General features: G+C 43.7%; 1 protein-coding gene across 1 annotated transcript; it reads left to right on the forward strand.

Moving 5' to 3' along the window:
- Window positions 1-1,147: 1,147 nt before the first annotated feature.
- LOC121869936 (nicotinamide phosphoribosyltransferase-like) lies at window positions 1,148-20,905 on the forward strand (the record flags this gene model as incomplete). Its single annotated transcript, XM_042371502.1, is given in 8 exon segments — window positions 1,148-1,267; window positions 1,873-1,953; window positions 2,101-2,263; window positions 16,054-16,211; window positions 17,523-17,637; window positions 18,326-18,408; window positions 19,230-19,415; window positions 20,621-20,905. Coding segments are annotated over 8 exon segments (1,035 nt in total), but the record flags the coding sequence as incomplete, so codon positions are not given.
- Window positions 20,906-21,105: the final 200 nt, after the last annotated feature.

A 21,105-nucleotide genomic window follows, 5' to 3' on the forward strand; every position in this document is an offset into this window, starting at 1 on the left:
TGTAGTGGACTTCTCCCCTACAACTGCATTATCCGCGCTCAATGCGACACCAGATGGTACGGTAACCTAGCAACGAAACTAGAGACCGGTTACTTCTCAGGTTTTCCCAACATGACTCATAGAGGACTCACTGCTGCTGGGTATATAAGCTCTGTCTCTCCATTGAGATTCATTCTCTCCTCACTTCTACAACACGCAACACCTCCTCCTCTGCCGCTGCCTGGCGGCCCTCGCTTCTCCTCGCCTGCCTGGCGGTCCTCGCTCCCGCCAGCGAGCATGGCGACCCACCAGCTGTCCTTCTCTGAGCTTCCTCACCAACCAGCTTTCTCATTCTGGTCTCTCTTCTTGAACAAGCAACACCTCCTCCAGCAAGCTCCACGCTGTCAGCATTCATTCATCCAGGAGGCCAGCAACAGGCAACATATTCTCTAACGAAGCTCCTGCACATCTATCTCCTTCAACACGCTACTCACCGAACGTCTCTACTGAGCAGCTCCTCACCACACGGCACCTCCAGCACCAGACTGTCTATCATGTAACTTATATTATACAAGAAAACCACCTTAGAGTTTCCATCCATCCTGAGTGCTAGACAACATTATACCACGAATTTCTACAAATGGTGACTCCCGGAGATTAGCACTCACACAGGATGGAGGAGACACTGACCACGCTCCCAGTCTTCAAGCAGCATGGAAGAATGGCTTATCCACACAGAAGCAGCTCTGTTACTCTAAGCAGACACCAGCTCCTCTTCCTGCCCCAAGCACCACATCCTGACGACCCCAGCACACCCGTCCTGCCTCAGACGCCGACCCCGGCCCAGCAGTAACCCCTGCCGTGAGGGAAGCACAACATTCATCGCCTCCACACCCTCTTTTCTCCCTCAGGTACTCCCTGCTAATGTCCTGCACCCTGCTGGTGTCATGGACCCAGCTGCTGTCACGAGCCCTAATCCGCTTCTGCTGACGCAGCCCCTGCTCCTGACCCAGGCCCACACACTCCAGCAGGCGCATCTGACGACCCTGTACCTGTCATGAGGGAAGCACAACATTCATCGCCTCCACACCCTCTTTTCTCCCTCAGGCTCCTTGTCCATTGTGTACTTGATGAGTTAAGCGTAATGTTTGGTGTGATGGTGTTGCAGACTGTGCTGGTACAGGTGTGGTACCCCATGTCTGTGGCCACAAACTCCAGGATCTACAAGCAGGTCCTCCACCACTACCTCAGCCTCACCCATGACAACCTCCTCACTCTTGACTACTCAGTAAGTTCTCGTTACTGTCTTTCTTCCTCCGGGAAATTCAAATCATTGTCTTGTTTCTCAAAAAAGTTTTTATTTTCAAATACAATACTGTACTGTATCTGGTATACAGTATTTCGGCAAGTTTGTTAGAATCCTTTTCATCAGCTTCCTTGATCTGGCTGCCACAACTATCCCTCTACTAATATTCTCTTCAGTTGTTGTAAACTGTTAATGTACTGTATTACAAATCGTCTCTTAACAGGTCCTGTCTAAGTGCTCCCTTAAATGGAGAAAAATATCATAAGAAACTTTATATTTTCATTATTTCATATAAATAACAAATTGAATCTTGGAGTTTAAATTTTGCTTCAATTGTAGATGTTGCTCTTCAGAACTATGGTTCTTTTCTTCGTGGATCTTGTTATCCTTGCCTCTGACTCATTTGTCTGGAGTTCTGTACCTGCAGTTTTCACCATATCTATGTACAGTATACGAGTAATATACACACAGTGGCAATTTCTCACATATGTCTGGCCTTACCCATGCTCATTTATGAAATTTTGTCCCATTTCTAATGTGCAAATCCCAACAAAACCAATGATTAATGTATTACCGTGTGAACACAGCTGCATGACTGTGGATATCGCGGTGTATCCTCTGTGGAAACTGCTGCCATAGGTGGTGCTGCCAACATGATCAACTTCAAGGTTAGTTGTCTCTCCAACCACATCAAGAATATGGTGTTTGCACTTATACAATATTTTATGGCATTTTTCAAGATGGAAATAATGAGCTTTGTGTTTGCTTAGTAAAATGTACATCTGTTGTTGAGAGGAAGTGTGCTTATGATGCAGGCTTCGGATACAGTGGCTGGGACGTGCCTGCTACGCAAGTATTACCACGAAAAGACAGTTGGGGCTCACTCTGGACCCTTCTCTGAGCACTCAACTGTCACTTCCTGGGGCAGACACAGGGAAGCCGATGCTCACAAACACATGCTCGACACTTTTAAAGGAAGTAAGGCTTCTTGCTCTTTGGCTTAATCTTTCTAGCTTCTCATTCTTCGTAGTCCTAATGTAAGGGTCTGTTTTTTCCTTACCTCATATTTATTCTATTTATTCTTCTTTTCTTTACTTATATACTTGCTTCATATATATTATTGTATTTTCTGAATTTTATGTCCTTACTTTATCTCAATTATATTCTGCTTTAGTTATATACTATACCATGGATCAGTCTGGGAAAACCATGTCATTCTTACTATAACACTTATTGTACTTACCACGGTAGCCTGCCACCACCCAGACTTTTCTTTGGATATAAAATATCTCATTGAACTGTTAGATATGCTAGCGAGCTTCTAGGCACGTGAGTTACAATAGTTATTTTCTGAGAACCAATGGGTGTCATGATCGTAATGACGGCTAGCCTGAAAACCCTAAGAATTCATATTACGCTTAAACGTCCACAAAACCTTCTGAGTCCCCCAGTGGAAACGTCCTCCGTTTTCTCTGTTTCTTTGATGACTTCATTGAGATGTCGTCAATGTCTTGACAGAGTTTGTAAACTCCTTCTGCTACCGACCCCTGTAAACCCTTTTTCACCTACTGGGATTACCATCCACGTCCTTTTGTGATCAATTTAATTCTTGCCTTTGATAGGTCCGTCAGAGCATTGTTTGTGAAGAGAATATTAGCGAATGAAACTGAGGTTGTAGTCTCAGTTTCAAACGTCAGAGTGTACAGTAACGTAATACAGTGAAATAGTTAAGGAGGTGGGATCCGTGACCTAGCGTGGAGTGAGAGTGCGGGGGCATTTCAACGGTCAGTAAGTGCCTCGTTCCTCACCCACACAGGTCCCTATCGCAAGTCTAGGCCGTGTTTTTGGCGTGGATGTTGCATCTACTAGTCTGGGGAGATGTCTGAGGTCCAGTAGGATCGGTTATCTCCGTGAATCCCGACCGTCAGAAGCTCCACTACCACTTATGGGCCCCATAGCTAGCCAGTCTGACCCTACGCTCGGCCCACGAGGTGACCCCCGGGATCACCAAGCCACAAACATCTACCAGCCCCCATCATTGGTGGATGAGTGCCTAGCTCAGTAGGGCTATTTGTGTGGTTGTGTTATTACACCAGAATCTTCAGAGTTCGTTGGAAGGTGCCACGTGGTGATGAGACCCCCATGGCGGTCGCTTGAGTATCACTCCTGGCGGTTGAGTGTTGTGTTGGCAGTTGCCCCTGGTTTTAAGGGCGCTAAGGTGCTGTAAGAGTTTATGTGTATTAATGTGTGTGTGTACACCCAGTCGTGGTGTGAGTAAATTGGGCCTGAGGGCATGGTACCAGGAGTTCGTCTTTTGGTGCATATAACATTTTCGTGCACCCATTTTAGTGTCTGAATAAATATTGTACAGTATTTGTATGTTGGGTCAATTATTCACAGACAGTATCCACCGTTGTTTCTTTCCTACTGCTTGATACTATAATTACATGTACCCATGGGCCTACCTCTCGTCACGCTACCAAAGGTTGAAGTATTAAAGTAAAAGTTGCTATAAGAGGCGCAGGCCCTTATATGGGTAGAAGAAATACAGCGGTGATACTTTTAGTTTACTAAATCAATATTTATTAACATAACTTTTACTTTTATCCTCTTCGCCACTGATCGGCTCGTTAGCCGCTTGGGCGATCGGTCACGTCTCTGTTACGCACTGTTGGCAAGTACTGGGCATGCACGAGCTCCTGAATGTACCTGAACCCGCTCCAGTGTTGGTCAAATCTTGTCTTGAAAAAAAAGTGAAAGAGCTCACACTCGGTGCCGTCACAACACTCTCTGGTAGATTGTTCCAAGGGTTCACAACTCTCACTCAGAAAAAGTTTGCCCTCACAGTTTTCTGGACTTGCGGCTTCTTCAATCTTCAGCTGTGACCCTTTGTGGGGCGAGCGTCCGCCAGCTCCAAGTAAGGACATTCGACTGAGTAGTGTCCCTTGAGATGCTTATACACCTCAATTAGGTCACCCCTTGCCCGTCTGTAGTATAAGCTAGACAAGTTCAGGCGCTCCAATCACTCAGGGTAGCTGAGGTGCCGAAGTGCAGGCACCAGTCTGGTGGCCCTCCTTTGAACATTTTCAACCAAATGACAGTCCCTAGCATATCTCGGGGACCAGACGGGGTAAACAAGGAGTGAACAAGATGTTAATTAAGTACACTCAGACAAGACTGGAACACTTAGGTCTTATGTTACACATAGCAAAATAGATCTTCATTACTTATTACATCATTAAGCAACTGTTATATTATTCCATTGTCAATACAGATGGTAATATAACACACTTGACAATATCCCAAATTAAGATACTATTTAACACATCAGGTTATTCCGGAATGAACAACATGGCACTCTAACTAGGACTCAGTTGGTAGTACATATGAAGGATGCACTCACAACACCTAACACACATGATATGGGATAACTATATTTCTGCTAATTATTCCCAATCATGGATACCAATACTACTCAATATATATATATATATATATATATATATATATATATATATATATATATATATATATATATATATATATATATATATTTATATATACTGTATATATGTAATATTCAGAAATTTCAGAGTAATTTCAAATGCCCCGCCATGAGTGATACTGAGCGTTCAAGGTCATCTGAGGGGAGGGAGCGCTGCCTGCTCGTAGCGAGAGACTGCGGAACTAGGCCTATATGATATTAAATGTAATTCACCGAATTAATAATGATGCGATTCATGAAGTAAGGGACTATTATTGAATTTGAAATTATTATAGATCGTTTGTCAGTCTGAATAATGTTACGGGTGTCCCAAGGAGTTATTAGTTAGGCGGAAAATATGTCACGTAGACCTAAGCTAATGCCTTGGGGAGACGCGACGCTGGCTAGGCCCAGTCCCGACCTTATATATAGGACCCACCAACTGACTTGAGTCAGTTCAGTCCTCTTGTCATACAGTCCACATCCTTTGAGTGTCACTTGTTACTTATACTTAATTTATTTGTGTTGTTCCTGTCGCCACCAATGTGGTATATCTATGTGAGTACCTATTTATGTCTCTGTTTGTGTCCATCAGTATTTGCTTAGTTGTATTCAAGTAATTCAGTGTTGTTTCACGTTAGTTAATTTCAGTGATATATATATATATATATATATATATATATATATATATATATATATATATATATATATATATATATATATATATATATATATATATATATATATATATATATATATATATATATATATATAAATCAACACCTCACCCACCAGGATTTGAACCCACATTACGAGCCCGCATGACAGTTATGATGGGCGTCTCCCCTGCAAACTCGTGGCAATCACCACCTATCATATTCAACGTGCGTTGCCTATGTGAAACTATTCACCGGCGACTTTCTGGGTTTTCCCAACATGACTCATAGCGGCTGCTGCTGGGTATATAAGCTCTGTCTCTCCATTGAGATTGATTCTGACCATTCTTCTTGAACTAGCAACACCTCCTCCTCCGCCGCTGCCTTAGCTCCTCCTCGCCTGCCTGGCGGTCCTCGCTCCCGCCAGCGAGCATGGCGACCCACCAGCTGTCCTTCTCTGAGCTTCCTCACCAACCAACTCTCATTCTGCCCATCTTCCTGAACAAGCAACACCTCCTCCAGCAAGCTCCACGCTGGCTTTTCCAGCACCAGACTGTCTATCATATAACCCTTATATTATACAAGAAAACCACCTTAGAGTTTCCTTCCATCCTGAGTGCTAGACAACATTAATATCTCGATACCCCTACAATGGTGACCCTGGAGATTAGCACTCACACAGGATGGAGGAGACACTGATCACGCTCCCAGTCTTCAAGCAGACACCGGCTCCTCTTCCTGCCCCAAGCACCACATCCTACGACCCCCAGCACACCCGTCCTGCCTCAGACGCTGACCCAGGCCCACACACCCCAGCAGGTGCATCTGACGACCCAGTACCTGCCGTGAGGGAAGCACACAACATCCATCGCCTCTACACCCCCTCTTTTCTCCCTCAGGTACTCCCTGCTAATGTCCTGCACCCTGCTGCTGTCGTGGACCCAGCTGCTGTCACGAGCCCTAATCCGCTTCTGCTGACGCAGCCCCTGCTCCTGACCCAGGCCCCCACACACACCCCAGCAGGCGCATCTGACGACCCTGCACCTGTCGTGAGGGAAGCACACCATTCATCGCCTCCACACACCCTTTTTCTCCCTTCTCCCACAGATAGTGTGTATCTAGACAGTTGTATTTCAGCGATCGGCTCATCACGCCATCGCCGTTGTCTCACATGAGGCATGCACCGCCCGGTCTGCCTCACATGTGCTAAGCAACTCTACAGACAACAAGTCTCCTACACCGCATGGAGGGAAGGGGGAGTATTGTAGTGGACGTCTCCCCTACAACTGCGTGGCAATCACCACCTATCACATTCCAAGTGGGTTGCCTAGCAACGGAACTAGTCACCGGCGACTTCTCGGGTTTTCCCAACATGACTCATGGCGGCTGCTGCGGGGTATATAAGCTCTGTCTCTCCATTGAGATTCATTCTGACCAATCTTCTTGAACAAGCAACACCTCCTCTGCCGCTGCCTGGCGACCCTCGCCTCTCCTCCGCCTGCCTGGCGGTCCTCGCTCCCGCCAGCGAGCATGTCCTTCTCTGAGATTCCTCACCAACCAACTCTCATTCTGCCCATTTTCCTGAACAAGCAACATCTCCTCCAGCAAGCTCCACGCTGGCACCTCCAGCACCAGACTGTCTATCATATAACTTTATATTATACAAGAAAACCACATTGAAAGCTTCCTCTTCCATCCTGAGTGCTAGACAACATTAATATCTCGATACTTACACAGTCATGGGCTCGTGTCCGAATCCTGGCGGTGAGGTGTTGATTATGTAGAAGTCTGCGTGTTTTATTGGGCTAATGTGATATATATATATATATATATATATATATATATATATATATATATATATATATATATATATATATATATATATATATATATATATATATATATATATATATATATATATATATATATATATATATATATATATATATATATATATATATATATATATATTATATATATATATATATATATATATATATATATATATATATAACTAAGCTCCACGGACCTGACAAGACTGAGTCCACTGGTCGCAGGGTTGTTTACGACACAGACAGCTTGTGGAGTTATGAGATATTGGTTCACACTCAGGATGGGATGGAGAAAGGAAACTCACAATGTGCTCACTGTATACATATTGTATTGGATGTACAATGCAGCTTGTTGCTGGGTAGGTAGCATGGTTATAAGCGTTGAGTAGAGAGAGCTGGGTGGTGAGGGTTCCCAGAGGAGGGACACGTGGCTTGAGGGACGCCAGGCTGGCACGGAGGAGGAGGTGTTGCTTGCCAGTGGCAGGTGAATAGAAAGAGGCTGGTCACAGCGGTGTCAGGTCTTATAAGGCGGGGGGTAGACGTGGGTTGATAGTTGACCCCCCGCTCCATAGGCGGCACTGGAAGCGTAGGCTGGGGAATTCAAGAATGTTCGGCTACTCAGCGACAAACGGCGCTTGTAGGGGAGGACCACTACAAGCTCAAGCCGCTTCATAAGGAGTGCCCGGGGGTAGACTCTGTGCAGTGTCTTCGCACGGCGTTCCCTGGGTAGTCCTGTCCTTGGATTCTAATCTCGCCATATTAAAGACATCCTTCAAGGACCATCTTGTCCATTGGTGGCTACCGCACCTCGGTAGTGGTGCCAACACAGACAGTACCTGGAGATGCGTTGAGGAAGAGTCACGAGCGTGTAAATGTCTTACTCAAATACTCATAACTATACGTCTGGCAACAATACAGACGACACTTTACTCGAATTACTTGGCACATGATTATTTCACTATGTTAAAACATGAACACTGATATTCACAAAATCGACTGAGTTAAACTGACTTAACCTGGCGGCGGGAAACAATCGTTCACATACCTGGAGATGCGTTGAGGAAGAGTCACGAGCGTGTGAGTCTTCCTCATGCATTCGCTTATATGTGATCCTCGGGCAGTTCTGGCCTATGCATGCATACCAGAAAGGCTAATCTCACCAACGACAGAAATTCTATTAAACTCAGTCGCTGTACACTCAACTATGAAAATCAGTGTCATGGGTCAAGTGAATTTCCGCGTCTATTTTTATAATCTAATCAGAGATTGAGTTTGTCAGGACAAAGTGAAATGGACGTTAAATACACACATATTCAACTCTACTTTCTGGAAAACCGCAAACCACAGCCGAGGAATTCTTCATGGGGAGCCGTTAGGTCTTGGAGATTTTGAGTTGACAGAATCTTTTCAGGAGATTAATGACTTTCTTAGCTAGACAGCTGACACTAACTAAACTACAAACATCAGATTCTCTGATGTTTGGGCATCAAAATAATCTAACTTCAGTGGTATCTCGGGGTGTATTCATTCATCCAGATCGCAGGGTAATGCAGAGGGAACAGCAAAAGAAGCTCCTGCAGGACTTGAAGCAGAAGAGGGAGGAGTCAAGGAGGAACGGGGACGGGTGTACATGGGTTATATTCAGGGGGAGGGTAGTGGAAGCAAGTGTGCCGACACAGGGCCAGGGGGCAGCAGCGCACCCTCAACCTGCTCTAACCCCCATCCGGGAGGTGGCACCAGCTCCGCCTACCAGACAGGAGGAGGCGAGCGCTGTGTAAACAATGACATTTCTAACCACACCCTGCAAAATACAGTGTACTTAGCAAATGCTGCAGCTTCTGAGAATGAGAATGGGGGGTTACTACTCAGAGCAGCGACGTTACCAAGAACAAATTCTGGCTTGAATGTCATGTACACTAATACTGCCATGTTTCTTGATAAGAGAGAGGAGTTTGAAACACTACTGAAAGGACACCAACCAGATATTGTGGAAGTTGTCGAACTGTTGTACAAGAACAGGAGAATCGACCCAGAGGAATGTGAGTTCAGTATTGCTGGATATGACTCATTTACAAACCTTTCTCAAAAAACTTGCAAGAGGGGTGTGGTTACCTATGCTAGGCAAGACCTTAGAGCCAGCCAGGCGAGGGTACAGGGAGAGGATATGTTTGAAGAGTCCAAGTGGTGTAAAATTAAATTAAAGGGAGGGGACTTACTTATCGTCGGGTGTATCTACAGATCCCCAAACTGTGGCCCACTAAATCAAAGGAACTTAAGAGCCTTAATAGACAACGCGGCGATGCTCAACCTTAGCCATGGGGGACTTTAACTATGGTAATCGACTGGAGAAACGAGTTCACCCCAAATGACTTGAATAACCCTGCTACTCTTTTTGTAGAAACTCTGAGAGATAATTTTCTTTTCCAACATGTTAGAAACCCGACACATTACAGAGGGGAGCAAACACCCAAGCCACTAGACCTCATCATAACAAACGAGGAGGGTATGGTGGCCAAACTGGAACACCTTGCCCCAGTTGGCACCAGTCACCAAATAGTGTTGTCATTCAGATTTAACTGTTACCTAGTTTACGAAAAGGCCAGGCCGAGGTGCAAATATTACAAGGGAAATTACAACGGGATGAGGGAAGAGATGAGGGGTATCAACTGGCCTGACTCATTAAGGCACAAGAACGCAGACACTACTCTGAATATCATAACTAGTAAAGTGACCCATTTGATCGATAAATATATACCCAAGACCAAACCCAGTGCCTCTAGGAATACGAGGGGATCCCTATGCATGAACCACACAGCGGTGGACAAAGTTAAGAAGAAAACCCGGAAATTCAAGACGTGGGTTGCGTCAAACGACGAGCAGGACAGGAGGATGTATGCAAGAGCCAGAAACCAAGCAAAGATAGAGTGTAGAAGGGCTGAAAAGGAGTTCCAGAGGCTGGTTGCAAGCGAGGTCAAGCAAACCCAAAGGCGTTTTCCCGCTATGCAAAGTCGAAATAAAAAACGCGAATCGGAGTATCAGACCTGAGGCTTGAAGATGGTAGTTACGCAGATTCTGACCAGGATAAAGCTGAGGCATTGAGCAGCTTCTTTTCCTCGGTGTTCACAAGAGAGGATGCGATTAACCTTCCTGCGTTTGAGGACTGATGCTTGGACACAGCATCTGACCCACATTGTGTTCACAGGAGAGGGTATTAGAAATAAACTGTCCAGGCTAAAGGTCCATAAGAGTCCCGGCCCTGACATGGTGCATCCTAGAATGCTAAGAGAGTTGTGCAACGAGCTTGCAGAGCCCCTGAAGATCCTGTTTTGTAAATGCCTGGATGAACATAAGGTCCCCAGTGAATGGAAAGTGGCTTATGTGAGTCCTATCTTCAAGAAAGGCGATCATCACTCCACGAACAACTATAGACCGGTGAGCCTGATCAGCATAATATGTAAAGTACTTGAGAATATTATCAGAGATGACGCAATGGAACATCTACTACGAAACAACCTTGTAAAGGATTGCCAACACGGTTTTATGCCAGGACGCTCCTGCTTAACACAATTGCTCAAGGTATTGGATATTTGGACCCATATTCTGGAACGGGGTGGTAATATCGACAATATTTACCTAGATTTTACCAAGGCTTTCGACAGTGTACCCCGCGAATGACTGAAAATCAAACTGGAAGGGTACGGAATTTGGGGAAATGTCCTAGCGTGCATAGAAGACTTTCTACATGACGGCAGACAGTGTGTGGTGATTAATGGCACGAAATCATCATCCGTACCTGTCACAAGTGGGGTACCACAGGGCAGTGTATTGGGCCTGCTGTTGTTTGCATGTTTCATAAATGACATGCCTGACGTTTTACACTCCTCCATACAAATGTTTGCCGATGACACCAAGTTATTTCGAGAAATTAAAAACCAAGCGGACTGTGAAGAGCTGCAGAAGGACCTCTGTGGGCTTCAAGAATGGTCGAAGAAATGGCTTCTGAGATTCAATGTCACGAAGTGTAAAATGATGCCCCTGGGGCGTACCAACGGTAAGGAGGCGTATCATATGTCCCAACGGGATGAAGAAACTGCACTATTTGAGACTGAATGTGAGAAGGACCTAGGTGTGTATGTTGACAATGGATTGAAGTTCTCGGGCCATTGCGAGAAGAAGGTAAATTAGGCAATTAAATTATTGGGTCTTATAAGAAGGTCGTTCAGATATCTAGACGGTCCGTCCCTTGTAACGATCTTCAAGAGTGAAGTGCTTCCCCATCTGGAGTACTGTCACCCCGTCTGGTCCCCGAGATATGCTAGGGACTGTCAGTTGGTTGAAAATGTTCAAAGGAGGGCCATCAGACTGGTGCCTGCACTTCGGCACCTCAGTTACCCTGAGAGATTGGAGCGCCTGAACTTGCCTAGCATATACTACAGACGGGCAAGGGAGACCTAATTGAGGTGTACTGTATAAGCATCTCAAGGGGCACTACTCAGTCGAATGTCCTTACTTGGAGCTGGCGGACGTTCGCTCCATAAGGGGTCACAGCTTAAGATTGAAGAAGCTGCAAGTCCAGAAAACTGTGAGGGCAAACTTTTTTGGAGTGAGAGTTGTGAAATTTTGGAACAATCTACTAGAAAGTGTTGTGACTGCACCAAGTGTGAGCTCTTTCAAGACCAAACTTGACCAACACTGGAGCAGGTTCAGGTACATTCAGGAGCCGGTGCATGCCCAGTACTTGCCAACAGTGCGTAACAGAGACGTGACCGATCGCCCAAGCGTTTAATGAGTCGATCATTTGGTGAAGAGGATAAAAGAAAAGGAAAAGTAAGAGAGACGTGACCGATCGCCCAAGTGGCTAATGAACCGATGATTGGTGAAGAGGATAAAAGTAAAAGTATGGCTATCCCCAAGGACGATATAAGGATATGCCACTCGTACTGACAGACTTGACACTCACTTACTTGACAAGTTTTACCAACAATAAAGACCGTTGAAGCTTTCAACATCACTCACAATGGATCTTGAATATTCCAACTGTAATCAGACATATCTAAGTTGCCTCGACATATACAACTACAGGTGCAATTTCAAATTCTGTGTTGTTATTCTAAGGAATAACAAAGTCTCTGGTGCACTCTAAGATTGAAAGAAAACGGAGGACTCGGGCGTCCTGAAGCGATGAGAAAACGGACTTTCCAGACGGGGGACTCAAAAGAAGGCATAGCTACATGTTTTGTGGGCTATTGAGCGTAATATGAATCGTCTGATTTTAAGTTAACTGACGTGTACGACCGTGGTCATTACACTGAGACTGTATAGTATAGATAAATGATGATACCGTGTGTCTACTGTAAGTGACTTTATATTCTACATACTTAAGGTTGCTCAGGAGTTTAGATCAACATCCAAGTTTGGATACCAAGGCGCACAGTCATACAGTATACAGTATTGCTGTTACCAGGTGTACTAGTTATATTTTTATTTTCCGTTGATCTTTATAATTGTAGTAGGCAATTGTTTATAGTTGTAGGCCCATAAGAGAAACAAAATTCAGCTTAGGCTATATTCTACAAAAATCCAAGCATCCTGCAACAAAAACAAAAGAAACAAATATAAACATAAGATAAATAAACGTCAACAAAATGAAACAAAAAAGGTAAAATAACTCCAAAACAAAGTAGAAAAATGTACACTCGGTAAAAAAAATTATCTTTACAATTCTTGTGCCAAACAAAATGACACCACGAATGAAGGCTTTTGATAAAGGCCCATGAGGCATACCCCACATTGTGTGTAGATTGTTCAATTCGAAATTAACCGAAGCCCTCATGAAAGACTTTTTTTACTGAGTGTACCTATGTATATACTGTATATAAAAATAATGTAATTTTTTTACATATCTGCTTCATCTTCAAAGTCGGGTGTTTAACTACCCGTCTTTGGTTCTACAGTCAACCCTCGCTTTAGGCGGTCCCACTTTATGCGTTTCCACGTTTACGCTGTACCCTGCAGAACACGGAATGCTCACTTTCCGCGGTGTGTGTACCCCTTTATGCGGAGAGCAGCTGGCGGTCCTCTCGCGCCGTGCCATTTTTTGATCCAAACCTCCCGCCATCCGCCATGTTGTGTAAGCGGCACGAGTAGGTTGCGCAGTGTGTGTCTTTGTTGCGTTATCGGTGACGTCATATGACGTAGCGGACTGTGATTGGGCAAAGCATCCTTACCTCCCTCCCCACTAGCTGTGATTGGTTTAATGTACTATGACGTGCCCCGCCGTGGGCGCGTTCAAGCCCCTTGACCTACCCGCGTCAGTTACACCCCTCCCGGCTACACCGTGTATATAGATATCCATTGTTCCATAAGAATGGCTTCCACCAGACCACCACCACCACAAAGAAACCTTGCATTACCTGGACCCAGCCGCCCTAAGCCAAAGAAGACACGACGTTCCTTAAGCTACGAAATCAAATATAAGATCATACAAGAGTTGGAGAAAGGAACAAGACAGGTTGATCTAGCGCGCCAGCATGGGGTTAACGAATCAACTATCAGGACAATTAAGAAGGATGCAGCCAAGATAAAGGAGCACATGATCATCACAAAGTCTACAGGTACTTCTATGATCAAGTATTTCCACAACCAGGTGCTTCTCAAGACGGAAAAATTACTTGTGAGCTACTTGGTGCGTCAGGCGCGAAGGAACATGGCGGTGGACACGCGCTCAGTTAAGGAGTACGCACGTGAACTGTATGCTGCAGTGTCACGAAAGATGGGAATTACAGAGCCCAAACCCTTTAATGCTTCCTGTGGGTGGTTACAGAGGTTTAAGAAGAGGAACAAGATCACCAATATCAACATCGGTGGTGAAGAAGCTAGTGCTGACCGTGTTGCGGCTAGGGAATTTCCCCCTTTTTTACGTGAGATTATAGAGGAAGGACAGTACACCGACGACCAGGTGTTTAACATGGACGAATCTGGTCTTTTTTGGAAAAAGCTACCTTCCAAGACCTTCGTTGTAAAGAATGCCAGCAAGTGTCGGGGCCGGAAGTTGCAGAAGGAGCGCATCACCGTCCTGTTTACCACCAATGCCTCCGGTACCTGTAAGCTCAAGTTATTGGTGATCCACACAGCACGCAAGCCGCACGCCTACAAGAGCATGGACATGACCAAGCTAAATGTCCACTGGCTGACCGCACGGAAGGCGTGGATGTTCTCTACTCTGTCCCTCTCCTGGTTTGATGACTGTTTCGTTCCCGATGTGAAAAAATTCTGTGAGCAACAGAATGTGCCATTCAAGATTTTGTTGCTGCTTGACAATGCACCAGGACACTCGCCCCTACTGTTAGATCATCACCCCAACGTAAAAGCGGTCTTCCTTCCTCCCAACACTACGTCTATAATACAGCCCATGGACCAAGAATTGATCTGTAATGTAAAAGCTGCGTTCTCTGCTAAAAAATTCAAGCTCCTGAACGACTACACCAACACCAAAGGAAGAGTTGTGTAACCTGAGTGACACCAACACCTATAACAAGAGCGAAGACAACGAGGATCAACAGTTGGCAGAGCAAGAAGTACTTTTGAAACAATTCTGGAGGAAATTTAACATCAAGAAAGCTGTGGACTTCTTGGTGGAGGCATGGGATCAGCTGTCTGTAGCAACGGTTCGTCACGCATGGAGACATGTGTTGCAAGGCATTCCGGGTGTTAGGCAGAGTAAATCTGTGACTGGTAAGGTTCAGACTGTTGCAGTAGCAGTGGTCCTTGCCAGAGAAGCTGCGCAGTGTTAGAGCTGCAGGCTTCTCCGAGACCACCAACGACGACATCCTGGAGGTGATAAGGGATCCTGATGTGACTACCGACGAGATGGTAGATGATGATGACGTCAGTGAAGAGGCAGGTGGTGCGTCATCCCAAGAACAACACCGCTTATCCCATAGTAATGTAAGGGGTGCCATCGAGTGTATCGAGAAAGTCAAGCTCCTCCTTTCAGATGACCCTGACGCTAACAGGTATGAAATCTTCACTATCCAACTGTTGCAGACTATGGAGCCCTACATCAAGATTTATCATGACAACATAAACACCAGCCGTCAGCAAAGCATAACAGAGTTCTTCGCCCGCAACCCACCACAGCCAGTCCAAGCCAGTGATAGTGACAGAGGCAGAGACAGTGATGATGACTTTGAGGGATTTGTCAGGGAGGCACTAGTAAGTGTGGATGACACCGATGAAGACTCACCTGAGGGCCAGTAGCCTGCCCTCTGCCTCAGAACCAGCCTCCTTTCCCGTACGCCGACCCATCTCTTCTACTAACGTAAGTGTTAACCCCAACCTTGTTTTTTTCTAACCTAACCTTCAGTTTATTATTCTCTTATTGATTGTTCCCTTCTATATTATGTGTGTGTGAATACCATCATAAAGGTAAGATGTTATTTTAGTAAAACGTATGTACAGTATTGTGTTGGGAAAAAGTGGAGTTTGGGGGTTGGCCCGGTCTCTATTTCACTTAATCCCATATGTTATGTTGTTCACTTTACGCGTTTCTCACTTTACGCGAGCCGCCATGGGTTCAATTAACCGTGTAAAGTGAGGGTTCACTGTATTTTCTCAAAGGCTCTAAACTTATAAAGGTTAAGTGATAAGCTCATATAGGAAACCAGACATATGTTCTCCAAGTTCCCTACATTTCCTGCTGTACTGCAGTCCTCCATGCCTGTAGTCCTCCAAGGGTGCCATATAAGATCTCAAATTTTCAATGCATATAAAATTAATCACACTGTACTCTCCTAGGGACTTTTGGCTGTGTGATCGACTCATACGATGTATGGAATTGTTGCGAGGAGATTATTGGAGACCAGCTGAAGGAACTGGTGAAGGAAAATGGCAAGCAAGGTGGATGCTTTGTGGTGCGTCCTGACAGTGGTGACCCTTGTACTGTGGTCCTCAAGGTGGGTGTTCCTTGATGCCCTTGTGTTCTTAAAAAACAAACCTGTTGAGTGAATTGGGTGAATGAGATGCTTGTACAGGTCATAATGGACCAATTTGAATAGTTTATTTTCTGCTACGGTAGTCAGCTACAGGTATACTGTACACCAGGTGCTCCTCTACTTACGAACATTCAACTTACGTAGTACAGCACAGTACACAGGTACTGTACTGTATTGTACAGTATACCCATATGAACAAACCTTATCCTGGACATAAGTGTACAAGCTGTTGTAACAGCACAGCATGATCAGGTGATTGTACTGGAGTAGGTAGCAGGCAGCTACCAAACAGGGAGGTACTACCACCTGGGAAGATATTGCAAGCATAATGTCAGAGCCGGATTTACCTACTGTACTTGTGGGCCCCAGGCCAAACTCATCAGTGGGCCCCCAAATTTATAGAAATGTTTGCATGTTTCAATATATATATATATATATATATATATATATATATATATATATATATATATATAGTGATGGGTTGTCAGACCACAGCTTACATCTCAGAAACAGTCCAGACTTGACCCGACATTAGGGAGGTCAAGTGTAGGGTAACTCTAGCGGCTGACCAAGGGTTATAAATCAGCCAGGCTCCCCTTCCCATGTCACACGGCCCCAACAAACATGTAAGAGGCACCTGCCCACTCTCTCCCAATATACACAATAACCTACATCCCAGAAGTAGTCCAGATCTGACCTCACATTAGCCAGGTCAAATGTAACCCTCGCAACCCAAGTCAAGGGGCCACAAATAAACCAGGGCCTCTCATGTCACACGGCCCCATCTGAAGATTTCTCCAAAATATACAACTTATAGTCTCTGAAAAAGTCCAGACATGACCCTACATTAGCGAGGGCAAATGTAAGGAGACCCTTCGCCGCCCCCCCCCGATCAGCTCAACCTGACGGCTCGCCTCCCAATATATAGGACGTCCTAGTCCTCCCTCTGCCCAGAGAGAGACAGAGAGAGAGTGTGTCTTGTAACCAAGAAGGGCCAGCTGTATACAGCTTCAGTGTCTACAGCTGTATCAGTTTCATATTATGTTTAACACTGTATGTGGCTAGTACAGTACAGCACAGGTATTTGTAAAGTACAATACAGAACTGTACAACTCTGTTGTAAATTAGACAAGTGAAATGAGTAGATATGGCAACTTGAAGGTCTCTTTGCTTTTGCAAATGTATTGTGGTGTCAATGTGTAGTAATAATAATAATTTTACTAATAATTATAGTAATTATAATAATAATACGTTCCTTTGGGCCTCTTACAGTGCCTGGAGATTTTAGGTCGTCAGTTTGGGACAGAGACCAATAGTAAGGGCTATAAGATGCTGCCATCCTACCTAGGGGTCTGCCAAGGTGATGGCGTCAATTATAATTCCATTGGTAAGTCAGATATCACCTCTACTCCTCTCCTTGTTGGTGTAATATTAGCTTTAGTCCAGTACAGGTAGTATAATACTCTTAAAAATTTTCTGCTCATTTCTGTATTTTACAACAATTTCAACCAATTTTAGTCCGTTATTTATCCATTTAATTTCTATGTTTTGTGTGTAGAAAGGTTAGCAGACAAGGGAGAAAGCATATAACAAAGAAGTTGAAGATATACGGAGAAGGAGGCAGTAGATGGTGGGCTGCATGCCTTGCTTCTAACGAGTTAGACTAAGTACAGTTAATATACAGATATACCTGTGGACCAGAAAGGTGTTGTTATATACATTCTTGGCTGTCATACAATATGGAGATAGCACTGTGACCAAGAGGACCGACCATCAATGATAATAAAAAGATTAAAATATTTCTAAATACTGTCTCCCCTGTTTGGACTTTATGTGTTGAATTTGAAATGTCTTACCATTGTCATGTGCCTTCAGTGTTAAGAAAGTTCACCTTTTTACCAACTTTTTCCCCATACAGTAGATAAATACTGAGGGTGGGGGGTTGTACCCGTATTGGGCCATCCCCGGATAAAGTTCTCATGAGGAAAGCTCCACTGTATGTAGAAGATGTCGTGGCATTTGGATATTATGGATGGAACTCTGGTGAATATGTACTGTATGATGATCCTCCACAGGTAAAATCTTGGACACGGTGGAGCGTCATGGGTGGTCAGCAGCCAGTGTCTCGTTTGGCTCCGGCGGGTCACTTCTCCAGCGGGTAAAACTATAAAACTTATTTTTTTTTGTTTTAGGAAATGGAAACATGATTCATGTAATGTGAGGTAAATAAAAAAAAAGTACTTAGGTTGAGAATGCAACCCTTCTAACACCCAATATGACTTTAGTTTAGCTACAGACCTACAGATTGTTTTGGCTCAAAAACTTGACTTTGTACTTTACAACTTTAACAAATCTTATCATACTTTGATATTTGTGAAGCTTTCAGCAAGGATGGCACCAGGCTATCCTTGCCAGATTTTCTGTTTGGGTTTTCTTGTTTCTTTAACTTTCAGAACTGTATCTCTTCTTTCCAATCACTACATCTGTGTAGTTGTTAAGGGTTCATTCTAAATACATTTTGAACAGTGGTATATGCCCCAAGACTCAGTTCTTCTTTCTACTCTTTCTTACTCCATATTAATGCCCTGCCCATCATCACCTCCAGCAACACTGGCAACACAGACTCCTTTGGTGATGAACCTTATTTTTATGAAAGTTTATTCTAGCCTATAAACCGAAGACTTTCTTGAACAAGAGAGTCCAGTCTTCAGATTCCTTGATAACACTCAAGAACAGTATCTACATGTGCTTCCAGTCTAGAATTCCCATGCCGACTGTTAGGGTGCAGAACATACATACTGTACAACCAAAAATCCTCTGAGTAAACTTCTGTCTTAGAGACCTGCTGCTACAACACAGATCTGGAGCCCCTAGCCTAGTGCAGAACAAATGACCTTATTGTATTCATTGTCACCATAATACAGACTACTGCTGGGTGAGCGTTTGTGGTTACCGATGATGTATGTTTTGTTTGTGCAGCTGGACCGAGACACCCAGAAGTGTGCATACAAGTGTAGCCTGGCAGTGGTAGATGGGGATGAGGTAGAGGTGTACAAGGAGCCCATCACTGACAAAGGCAAGACCAGCAAGAAGGGCCGCCTCACCCTCCAGTGTGAAGATGGAGTCTACACAACTGTTGAACATGGCAAGGGAGACCCAGAGAAGGTGACAACCTTGGTTTAAAAGAAAATGTAACATAGTAATGTTCCATTTTAGTTACATATACAGTACTGAAGCCACATCACTACCATTAAGTGTCCCCATTGTATATCTGATGCATGATGTTTGAATACAACTTGATGAATATCATAACTGAACCTAACATTAAAATTTGATAGTTACAGATATAAAGGATGTTGTCATCATTGTATATTTTAATTTTTTGGCACTTTTATGCAGTGTTATATACTATGTTTTTTTCCAGTAAGGACAAGAAAGTATTGTATTAAGCATTTTCCATGTTGCTTCCTATCTGTACTGTGTTTAGTAATTGTTTTAGTAAATCACTGCACATTTCCCATTGACTCCTATTATATAATTGAAGATATGTTCTCTATGAAAAAAATCCCTTGCTCAATCCCTGATGAGTTATTGTGTCATCCTAAATTCCTGCTGCTTTGTTTACATGGCACTTAGTGTGGCCACACACGCCATGATCTGTGACTGATGCTTGAAGGAATCTTGGCTCTTGTTGGTCAAATAAAATCAATATTAACAGAGTAATATTGATTTTATTTTGCTTTCACAATGCCCCCAAACACACTTGATAAAAGGAAACATAAAGTGCCAAGTGTAAAAAAAATGGGGGAAGTGGAAATTCTGTGAAAACTGGAACAGGGACAGTTTTTTAACAAAGTGCTTGGATTTAGTGTTATACAAATACAATACACAGTAGTTCCAGCAATGACATAACGAAGGATTTACTATTTCTGGACCAAGGCTTTGTGATAAAGCTGAGGAGTTTCATGAACAACTGGCCATGGATTCTGACTTGAAGTTACAGATTACTGGGCAAAGCACGGCAAGGCTCAGAGAAGTCCCGACCATTGTAATAATAATAAAAAAAAAATGCGTGGTCACTGTACTGTATGTATCCGTGAAGAAAATATTGCATGTTGGTAAGAGAAACTGATTCAAGTTTGGAGAAAACAGTTACAAATTTTGCTTCAAGAGGAGTTTGGGTTTAGAAGAGTCCCTTTTGTTGTGTTCTATAACAACTTATTTCAAAATTATACTTTTTATTTAAAAACACATAAGTTTAATTCTGAAATCATTGCAGAAAATAGATTGCACTGTAATATTAACATAATTTATGAATGAAATTACCCTTCGATTTATGCACATATATGCCACTTTATTATATATTTCAGGACCTGCTGGTGCCAGTGTTTGAGAATGGGGAACTCTTGAAGGACTACACATTTGAGGAAATCCGCCAGCGAGCCCAGATAACCCCAAATGAAATAGACATACTCAATTTCTTGGCTGAGGACAAGTAGGAGCCAGGCAGGTTGAAAACACATGCGCTAAAGTATAATTTGGCATCATATCTTGATGCGAGTTTCTTAATTGGAACAATTAGTAGTATTTACTAATGTACAGTATCAGCTTCTTACATCTGTGCCCTAACAAGATCATTAAATGTTTAAAGAAGTCCTAATTTTAGGCTTTTGTTTAAAGTATTTTTAGGATCACCTTTTTATCTTTCTTTTAGACTTAAAATTTGAGAAAATTATTCCCTGACTGGTTATTGGAGTACTGTACTGTACAGTATGTTGTTAACTCCTGCTGTCACATGGAAGCTTCTTATTTTTTACTTCTGGCAGAGGAAATTTGCCAATTCATGCACACATAT

Source organism: Homarus americanus, unplaced genomic scaffold, assembly GCF_018991925.1.
Source record: "Homarus americanus isolate GMGI-L3 unplaced genomic scaffold, GMGI_Hamer_2.0 scaffold14467, whole genome shotgun sequence".
NCBI classification, from domain to species: Eukaryota; Metazoa; Arthropoda; class Malacostraca; order Decapoda; family Nephropidae; genus Homarus; species Homarus americanus.